The 10,997-nt window shown below is 34.9% G+C and overlaps 1 protein-coding gene across 2 annotated transcripts; it reads right to left on the bottom strand.

Moving 5' to 3' along the window:
• Positions 1-392: 392 nt before the first annotated feature.
• On the bottom strand, positions 393-5,679 carry LOC141639036 (uncharacterized). Of its 2 annotated transcripts, none has more exons than XM_074448221.1 (5): positions 4,980-5,679; positions 4,647-4,802; positions 2,642-2,841; positions 2,043-2,183; positions 393-1,250 (listed from the first exon to the last, which is right to left on the bottom strand). In XM_074448221.1, the coding sequence occupies exons 3-5, from the start codon at positions 2,714-2,716 to the stop codon at positions 966-968; spliced, it is 501 nt and encodes a 166-aa protein (XP_074304322.1). In that variant the 5' UTR covers positions 2,717-2,841; positions 4,647-4,802; positions 4,980-5,679; the 3' UTR covers positions 393-965. The 2 variants fall into 2 exon arrangements, with proteins under 2 accessions (XP_074304322.1, XP_074304321.1); XM_074448220.1 differs by having other exon boundaries at positions 4,647-4,813.
• Positions 5,680-10,997: the final 5,318 nt, after the last annotated feature.

Genomic DNA, 10,997 nt, shown 5'->3' on the forward strand with positions numbered 1-10,997 from the left:
AAAGAAGTGTATCTAGCAACTTAAAGGTATGTATCTAATAACTTAAAGAAGTGTATCTAGTTAGTTAAAGGTATGTATATAGTTACTTAAAGAAGTGTATCTAGATCTAAAAGTATTTATCTAGCAACTTATAAGAGTGTATCTAGTTACTTGAATGTAGTTAACACACCTTTAATAAATCAGTAGCTGATTTGTTATAAAAAATGACAATTTATGATTCTTTATGAAAGTTATTCTACAAGATAAATTGCAAAGAAGCGAGAATCCTAATTAGTGGAGTTTGGTACTAGTGTATTACCATCACCAATTAAGATAGATGCCCTAGTTTACCAAATTCCATTGCAATTCACTCCAAATATGAAACGTAAAAGCTTCATACAAAAACCATGATAGTACGTTAAACTTGATTCCAATTCCTTAAGGCAAGTTCTTTGTTTGTAGGGCAAACAATACATGAAAACTTAACTTTCGTGATTATGAAAGCGGCGAACCAACTACCAAGATACCCATATTACTACCTCAGATACATATGTAATTACTACCAAATACACATGGTATTGCTACTGGATACACAAATCGACTTGTGTATCCGCTAATAATAGCATGTGTATCTGGGCTACTAATTTGTGTACCTAGAGTACTAGAGTATTATAAACCATTTCAGAAACTACTCCCGGAATCAAAGTTGTGGCCCCCCTTGGATATTCTGCCGGTAACGCGGAGCTTAAGCTCCTTCATGTCTTCTCCGGAGAAGAAAAGCACCAACTTGCGTTGGATAATAAGACCATCGTGGCTGTCTCACTTTTCGGTAACTGTCTCGAATGCTTCTTGGAGGTCCATCCCATGTTAATTTTCTCCCATATCCACCCACCTCTAAGCTGTGATTATACTTTCGAGCTTCACTCTCATCACCCATGAACCAAAGAAATGCCATATAAACGGGAGCCATGCCAAGCTGGAATGCTTCAAAGTGCAAGCAAAAATACTGACCAAAGCAATGGAAGACCTGAAACGCAATATAACAGTAAAGCAGATTCCTCAAATTTTACAAGCTTAAATAATTTATCTAACTGTTCTGCCAGCATCACGACACGATGTTCGTGTTCCATTATTAATTTATCTTTATCTTCCAGGTCCCTCAACAAAGCCAGAAACTGAAACTGTGCTGATTGAGCTGATGCAGCACTTGCATCTGCTGTAGCTCGAGTGACAGCGAGCTTAGCTCGAAGATCATCAAGATCATTGAGGTACTGCATTGCATCACAAGTTGCAGTCAGCAAACCAGGATCATAACACTGATATATGACAAGTTTAAACTTTACAGGCACCAAAAGTCGAAACCTTGAACGAGATGGTTGAAAACTTGAAATGAGTCATTCCTGTCACAATTTTTTTAAAGTGTTAATCTCATACATGTTTCTAGTGAGACCAATTCATGTGTACTAATTTATCTATTGACTGGATACGAAACAAGTTCGCCAGATAATGTTGCTGAGTTTGTTTCGATCAATGGAGACGTTCCACATTTGGTCAAAGAAAACATGAAATGGGACCTATTCGTTAAGGTCCAGGTCAGTGTCCATAATCATTTAATCAAAATCTTGCTATCCAACAATCTTAAGTTTATTTATTTATTTCTCTGAATCGTATCATATTAAGGGCCGCCATATCGGAGCATAGCCCTTTTTACGGGTTTTGAAAATCACCCTGACAGCATTTTAAGGCAACTTTAGCCTGAACAGACAATATCATGGTCTGGCCAAAGATATTTAATACTTTGCACAGTGCTAGACCAAGCGTAAAACTCATACAACAACACACAGCATATCACTAGTAAAAAACAACTCGTAATGATAAAATTATAAACCAACTACGGAGTATATAATTGGTATGAGAATAAAATCTAGTTAAATTGAATCATTTCAAAAAGTATAAGCTACCAAAAAAAGTGAACTGCAGAAATAATTTGACAAAATCCACCACAGTAAAAGTAATTGTCTATTCTTCAGTGAAAAATGATCTACAAAATTTGTCTAAATTACCTTAGCATTCTGAATCAGACGGAGTTGAGGGAGCACTGAGATGGCCTCAACAGACATGCTGAATAGCCACAAAAACCGTATAAAAATACTATATCTGCCTCTAGGATGGGCTAGAGCTGCAGCAAAAGCGCATGGCAGTAACTGTAGACAAAATAACATAAGACACATTTAAACATAATTAATTAGATGGTGTCAAGCTAATGCCTCCATGTTGAGTCATGAACATGTGTAAGTTGTTTTTTTTAGTTGTCTTCTTCGGTACAAGAAGAACTCCCAGTAAAAAAGTAATCTTATCAAATGTAAAATAAGATGATATTTTGATTTTGGAAAGTTTGCCAACAATTTGACGATTACTTTACGTTTACGATGCATATTTGACAAATGCAGAAGGGGCCTGACAAGCAAAATGATTTAGAGTAAGATAAATAACATTTCAAAAATGTTTTACTACTTCACCCTTTCTAATAATTCAGCAGCATTTAAAAGAGAAGCAAAGATTTTAGCAATCACACAACAGAAGCATATTGTATAAAACTCCTTATTGGAAACAGAACGTAGTAAGCAAAGAGAGTATCAACAAGATGGACGGAAAACATTACCACATAATACAAGGGCATGTTGTCTAGGTCTTTCAGGTAACTTGATTTCAATTTAACTCGCATCATATAAATCATCCAAAGTGTAGCGCCAAGTATAATGAAATCGAGTACACGATTGATATCCCAATAGAATGAAAAGGTACATGTGAGTCTTGAGACTAGATAGATTGCTGTGAGCTCTTGAGTCTTTAGTGAGAGACCTATGAAAAAAGCCGATACAATAATAGACATTAGAAAAGTATGTGAACTATGCTCATCCAAATCTACCAACAAGGAGCACGATTCAAAACTAATTGTACTTCGCCATGGTAGGCTGGCTGAATAAGAAAGCAATACACAAAATATTAAGGCAATACACAAAATAGAAAAGTATTGAACTATGTATCTAGCATGGCATAGATGTGTATCTAGCTTTTCAGATATGTGTATCTAACAAGGTAAATGATTGTATCTAGCTAGTTAAAGGAGTGTATCAAGCATGACATAGATGTGTATCTAGCAAGGTAAAGATATGTATCTAGCAAGGTAAAAGAGTGTATCTACCTTGTTAAATGAGTGTATCTAGCTTGCCATATATGTGTATCTAACAATGTAAAGGTATGTATCTAGCAAGGTAAAAACATGTATCTAGCTTGCCAAAGGAGTGTATCTAGCAAGGTAAATAAATGACTATATCTAGCAAGTTAAAGGAGCGTATCTATCATGCCATATACGTGTATCTAGCAAGCCACGGATGTGCAGAGGCGTCAAAGACTGACTCCATCTGAATTATTAACTAATAACTAGAGGACAGAGGTGACTGACCATTCATTAAAGTATGGAACGGATTGTGTATCTAGAGTATTGGTATATGTATCTGGGAGTATTGATATGTGTATCTAGGGTCATATATTTTGCATCCACCACGAATTCTTGACGCTATACTAAACTACTGATCAGATAAAAAGTCCTCCGACAAAAACTTCTGATAGGATCAAGTTGAGAGTCATATTAGAGAGGTGTTGGAGGAAGACAAAGGGAGGAAATTGAAAATGAAAGCATTAGAGTGGAAAAAGTTAGCCGAAGAAGCCACAAATTCAAGTACGAACTACTCATATACACAATATAATACTTCCAGATACACATGTTAATACTTTTCTTTAAGTTAGAGTGGAAAAAGGTAGCTAGATACACTTTTCTTTAAGTTTCTAGATACATTTATTTAGCTATCTAGATACACTTCTCTAAGTTGGTAGATACATACCTCTTGCTAGCTAGATACACATCTTTACCTTGCTAGATACACTATTTTCCTTACTAGATACATATCTATGCTTTGCTAGATACACTTCTCTAAGTTAGTAGATACATACCTCTAGTTAGCTAGATACACACATTTACCTTGCTAGATACACATCTCACATTACCATTATTGAAAGACCGCCTCGCATGTCAATCAAACTAATATACCATGTCAATCAAACTAACTTACAGCCTCGAAGGTCAGGCTGTAAGTTTAAGTTAGGGGAGGGTCATTTAGCATTGGGCAAAAGCATTTAGAGGTTTTAGGAAATCAGTGACCAGATTTTACAACAAAATTGGAACAGCTTATAATTGTGTAACTTGTGTCTTTCCTATGACCTTATCCTTGTATTTCTATTGATTCTGTAAATATATCTATGTTGTTTTTCATTTTTTTATCTGATCCATTTGAATGGGAGTTGCAGTCTTGCGGTTGATGTTACGTTCATATCGAGCTGTGAATGGATGATCCTATATGATATGGATTTCATTTGAAATTTGCTGCTTGCTTATAAGTAAATATATGGTTTTGTGAGTATAAGACTGTCTCACATTACCATTATTGAAAGACCGCCTCGCAAATGAATCAGCGAAACTAGATCAATCACAGACACAAGCTCTCACCAATTTATTACATTTCCCCCAAAAAATCGAACATTTCAAATCTCACAAAAAAACATCAAAAATAATCAAAAACAAAAAAATGATTGAAACAATATGATACCTGCTTAGCCTTGTACCCAAGACAACGAGCCTTATCGGGTCGGGATGGACGGATAATCCTAACAGTTGAAGGTGATTGATGATATTCCCAGCAACGCGTCTTTAAAATGAACCTCATAACATCTGATTGTTTCTTATTCCATAGCTCCTACACATACTTGTACACCCCTGTTTCAATTCCAAATTAAAATAAAAATTCATCCATTTAATCACCATTAATGAAGCTTATCATACCCAGATTAATTAGGGTTAGACTTCAAATTTGGGGGAAACTTTAAAACAACGGAAATAATTAATAAAAATATGAGAATAATTACGAAATTAAAGAACTTACATGAAATTTGATCGAAATTGGAGGATTGGTGCGATGAATTTGAGCAGAACTCAATAACAGTTGTGGTTTGTGCGAAAGAGTGCGACAAAGAGCGCGCCGTCGGCAGCTGATCGTGGTCGCTGGATGACAGTGGTCAGAGGACAGCGGTGGGAGGAAGAGGTGGATGTGAGGAGGTGGAAAAGACCGGGAAGGTGAGAGTGAGGGTTGGGGTTGGGGTTTGTAAGAGTTAAACGAGCGTCTAATCTTGGCCATTTATTCTTTTATCTGAGGGGCTTGTGTGTTAGTTCGTAAGTTCGCACCGAACTTTAGGTTCGCACAGGATCCTATTTCTCTCTCTCTCTATATATATATATATATAGGATCCGGTGAGAACGATCACTCGGTGAGAACGCATATCTACCATTAGATTAAAAGAGATCTGACGACCCACACTATACCTCAGACAAGCACAAATAATCCAAAACCAAAACTTCCTGACGTCCCTCTCCCCCGTAACTCCAGCCACCATCACAACATCGACCTTGCCTCCGATGGTGGTACGACCACCAGATTCCTCCGACACCCACCCTGGTAGCCTTCACCCTTCATTTTCACGGTAACCCCTCAATCCGTAACTACCTCTCATCTTCCCCTATCACTCATCACTTACCGTCGCCGCTAACGATGACCAGAAACACCGGCAAACCACCGGATAACATTGCCGATTGCCGATGCTGACACAACTCCGACGCCTAGCCATGAACACCCCGTATTACTCCAATCAACTTCCCTCTTTATCATCTCTCATCCCTTCAATCCTACTGCCAGCTGCCTCCGGTGAGTTCCAATTTATTCGATGGTACACCGCTAAGAGATGATAAAGTTAAAATTAGCTCTGATTAGGCAAGGTTGTTTAATTATTCTGCAATTCAAATTAAGGATTTGTGCTTGGTGCTGGTATTGACTAAAGGGATTGATTCATGAGTGAAGTTGTGTATTTAATTTGACTTGCGGAGATTATTACAGTAGTTTATATCTCGTGTACTGTGTTTTTTTGTTTTTGCATACATTCATATTCTCTTCATTAGACAGAGGGAAAGAAAAATGTGGTCAAAATTCTCAAAGGTTTGACATACTCTTGTTTGGTTTTGTACCCTTTATCTCTTGTTGAAGTATATTTCATTTTAGATACATTCAATATTTATTAAATGTATTGTAAAATGCATTAATTATACTACTAGATATATTAATTATGTGTTGTGCTAGAAAATGTACTTAAAATAGGAAAAAAATGTATCTTTGTCGTTATAAAGTGTATCTAAAATCGATGTAAAAAGTCTATCTAAAATAGTATAAGGTATATCTGAAATTTGGTAAAAAAAAAAGTATATCCACCAAATAATTTAAGTATTTTAATGTATCTAGTACTCAAAGTATATATAAAAAAGGAAAACAACGTAGATAATTTAAAGTGTATAAGCGATTTGGTAAACCGTGAATTTATGATAAATTTGGTGAGAACGGTAAGAATGCAGTAGATACGTTAAAATTTATGTCAGATACACTTTTCTCCGTTCTAGGTACATTTTTTTCTGTCCTACGTACATTTTATGACAATGTAGATACACTTTTATCTCGCTTATAATTAATGCAATTAATGTATCTGTAGTAATTTTTTAATGTTTATAAATAAACATGGTAAAAATTAATCCCGCTTTATCACTATTTCTTTACACGGACTACGGGACACACATCTATTCACCCACTCACTTAATCTCCTCCACACATGTCAATATTATCAGTATCCATTTTTTTAATCACCCTCAGCCCAATGAATTATATTGACGGTGTAGTTTTGAGCACCACTCATTCGATCCACAACAACGCACCTCCAACTCGGTTACAATCCCTTTCCACCTCCTCGGAACTTTTGAGCACCACCCATTCCACTAGAACTCGTAACCCAGAATTTGTTGGGCGTAAATAATCGGTCTCTTCGTCACCGTCTTATCGCAGGAGGGGATCTAGGATTATAATTGCAAACGATTTTAATTTTAAAAGTTTAATAATAACTGAGACAAAATTTACGGGATACAGTGTGATGCGGATGGTTGCCAGAGGAGGTGGAAAGTTGAACGGTGAGGAGAGTACGCCGGAGATGGCGCCTGAGAAGAGAAATGATGTCGGAGCTCCGACACTACGCAAGGTAATCCACAAATAGAAAGAAAGAAAAACAGACGGAAGAGAAGCCTATTGTGGTGCCCGGAATGACGGTGTGGGTGGCGACGGCGGACGACGGTGATAGAGTTGGTGATAGGTATATCGGGTAGTTTATGTGTCAGGGGTGAATGGAGATGAGAGTATGTGATTTCGGGTGACAAGGGAGTTCGTAGTTCGTAGTTCGTATGTCAGTTAGGTGTGTATTATTATCACTTATTATAAGTGTGTTCTCACCGTTCTCACCGAATGATCGTTCTCACCAGATCTTGATTATATATATATATATATATATATATATATATATATATAGAGAGGAAGGATCAACTAAGGTCCTCTATATATTTTGGTCAATAATGTCTATTGTGGTAATGGATGGATGGAGGAGATGGATGGCAAGATCAACCTCCAAAAAGTGTGTTTATGTCTTAATATCACTCATTCTCTCCTCCTTCACTAATCCTTCTAATTAATCACTAATTCACTATAACTTCTTTTCCTCTCATCCACTTCTCTCATATATCACACAACTCATCTTCTCTCTAAAACCCCAAAAAAATAAAAACCCAAAAAATCCAAATAAATAAAAAACCCAAAACCCAAATAAATAAATAAAACCCAAAAAATCCAATTAAATCAAAAAACCCAAAAAATCCAATTAAATCAAAAAACCCAAATAAATCATTCATTCTTCTCTTCCTCATTCACCACCACCCACCACTATCCCACCCGACACCAACTCACCGCCCACCACCGCCGCCACCGCACCGCCGCCACCGCACCGCCGCCAACTTTTTTTTTTTTTTTTTTTTTTTTTTTTTTTTTTTTTTTTTTTCGTTTGGTCTTTATTTTCATGTTTTGAGTTGTTTTTTCCATTCATTTTTTGTTGTTGTCTTTTATTTTCTTTTATTTTGTTACTTCTCCTTTTTTATTCATTTTCTCAAATCTCTTCTTGTTATACTTTTTTAAAGATTTAGGGTTTTAAATCTTGTTATTTGGTTTATTTTAGATTTCGGGTTTGGTTGGGTTGTTGGTTTTTTGGTTTTATTATTGTTATTTGGTTTTTTGTTTTTGTTATTATGAGTTTTTTTTTTTGGTTTTGTTATTATTTTTTTCATATTTTTCATATTTATTGTTTGATTTTTTAACTATTTACGACTAAAGTTATACATTTTATGACCAAAGTTATACAAAAATGCACCAAAGTTATACAAAAAATGGACTAAAGTTATACAAAAAATTGGACTAAAGTTATACAAAAAATGACAGGAGTTATACAAAAATGAACCAAAGTTATAAAAATGAACCAAAGTTATACAAGAATGGACCAAAGTTATACAAATATGGACTAAAGTTATACAAATATGGACTAAAGTTATAAAAAAAGATGAAGTTATACAAAAATAACCAAAGTTATACAAAAAAGATCGGAGGTTATACAAAAATGGACCAAAAAGTTATACAAAAATGGATTAAAGTTATACAAAAATGGACCAAAGTTATACAAAAATGAACAGAGTTATACAAAAATGCAGGAGTTATACAAAATGCACCAAAGTTATACAAAAAATGGGTAAAGTTATACAAAAATGCACTGAGTTATACAAAAATGCACTGAGTTATACAAAAATGGACCAAAGTTATACAAAAATGGACTAAAGTTATACAAAAATGGACTTTGGTGCATGTTTGTATAACTACAGTGCATTTTTCTGACAACAGTGCGTGTTTGATAACTCCAGTGCATTTTGTATAACTTTAGTCCAATTTTGTAGAACTTTAGTCCATTTTTTTTGTATAACTTTAGTCCATTTTTGTATAACTTTGGTGCATTTTTGTATAACTGGTCTATTTTTTGTATAACTTTGGTTCATTTTGTATAACTTTGGTTCATTTTTGTATAACTTTAGTCCAATTTTTTGTATAACTTTAGTCCAATTTTTTTATAACTTTAGTCCATTTTTTGTATAACTTTGGTGCATTTTTGTATAACTTTAGTCATAAAATGTATAACTTTGGTGCATTTTTGTATAACTCTGGTCTATTTTGTATAACTTCAGTCCAAAATTGTATAACTTTAGTCCAAATTTGTGTAATTTTAGTCCAAAATTGTATAACTTTATTCCATAAGAGTATAACTTGGTCATAAAATGTATAACTTTAGTCATAAAATGTATAACTTTTAGTAAATAGTAAAAAAACCAAACAATAAAAAAATAAAATCAAAACATACGTATAACTCTAGTCATACAATGTATAACTCTAGTCACAGTTTGTATAACTCTAGTCAATTTTTTGTATAACTTTAGTCCAATTTTTGTATAACTTTAGTCTTTTTTTGTATAACTTTGGTCATAAAATGTATAACTTTAGTCATAAAATGTATAACTTTGGTCATAAAATGTATAACTTTAGTCATAAAATGTATAACTTTTTAAGTAAATAGTAAAAAAATCAAACAATAAATATGAAAAATATGAAAAAAAAAATTAATAACAAAAACCAAAAAACTCATAATAACAAAAACAAAAAACCAAATAACAATAATAAAACCAAAAAACCAACAACCCAACCAAACCCGAAATGTAAAATAAACCAAATAACAATAAAAAAAAACCAAATTTAATTATCGTGTGTATAACTCTAATGTTTTAAGTGTATAACTTTAGCCATAAATAGTATAACTTTAATGTTTTAAGTGTATAACCAACAAAGAAATTAATAACCAACAAAAATTAAAAACCAAATAACAATTACAAAATAAAGTAAATATGACAAAAACACAAAAAAACCAATAGATCTAAAAAAAACACCACCACACAAAATTAATACCAAATCTCAAATAATAATAAAAATAACTAAACTAAAAAAAATCAAATAACAAAAAAAAAAAAAACAAAACCAAACCAAACAAAAAAAAAACCAACAAAACAAAGAACAATAAACCAAAAACAATAACCAAAGTACAAAAACAAAAAATAAAACAAAACACAAAGAACAAAAAAAACATAAACGCAGTATTGGCGGAACACAAAGAACACAAAAAACATAAACACAAAATAAAACAAAACACAAAGAACACAAAAAACAAAGAACAAAACAAAAAAAAAATGGAAGGAGGAGGAAGGAAGGAAGGACGGCGGAGGGAGTATTGGCGGCAGGAGGTGCGGGAGGAGGAGGAAGGACGGCGGGAGGGTGGTGGCTGGTGTTTAGGGTGTCGGGTTTAGGGTGTCGTTGGGGAGGAAGGAGGAGGGAAGGACGGCGGAGGGAGTATTGGAGGCAGGGGAGGAGTGCGGTCGTGCGGTTGTGGGGTCAGTGGCGAGGAGTGCGGTTGTGGGTTGTTGTGGGTCCCGGTGGAGCGGGGAGTTGTGGGTTGCGGGTTGGTGGTTGATGGCGAGGAGTTGTGGGTTGCGGGTCGGATCTGAAAAACAAAAAAAAGAAAGGAGAAGGGAGAGGCGCTGTGGTGAGTGGTGGTGGAAGCAGGAGGAAGGACGGAGGGAGAGGCTATTGTTGTTGTTGTTGTCGAACATCGGTTGTGGGTGGTTGTGTGTGTGTGGTGGGGCGGACGAGAGAGGAGGGAGGTAGGGAGGAGGTGTTTGAAAATGGTGAATGGTGGTGGAGTAAAGGAGGGAGGACGTATGTTTGAATATGGTGATGTTTGGTTTTTTTTTTTTTTGTTGATTTGGGTTTTTTTTTTTTTTTGTTGATTTGGGTTTTTTTTTTTTTGAGAGAATGAGAGAAAGATGAGAGAGAATGAGTGTATGAGAGAAGTGTGAATGAATGAATAATGAGGGAAGTGAGTTGGGAGATTAGAATGGTGGA

Source organism: Silene latifolia, unplaced genomic scaffold, assembly GCF_048544455.1.
Source record: "Silene latifolia isolate original U9 population unplaced genomic scaffold, ASM4854445v1 scaffold_259, whole genome shotgun sequence".
In the NCBI taxonomy this organism is placed as follows: Eukaryota; Viridiplantae; Streptophyta; class Magnoliopsida; order Caryophyllales; family Caryophyllaceae; genus Silene; species Silene latifolia.

Bases quoted from the DNA above. Each gene is read 5' to 3' on its own strand.
- LOC141639036 (XM_074448221.1), bottom strand. From the start codon at position 2,716: ATGATTTATATGATGCGAGTTAAATTGAAATCAAGTTACCTGAAAGAC. The intron at 2,184-2,641 runs GTAATGTTTTCC...TTTTGTCTACAG, and splicing joins ACATGCCCTTGTATTATGTG to TTACTGCCATGCGCTTTTGC. The intron at 1,251-2,042 runs GTAATTTAGACA...GATGCAATGCAG, and splicing joins GTCTGATTCAGAATGCTAAG to TACCTCAATGATCTTGATGA.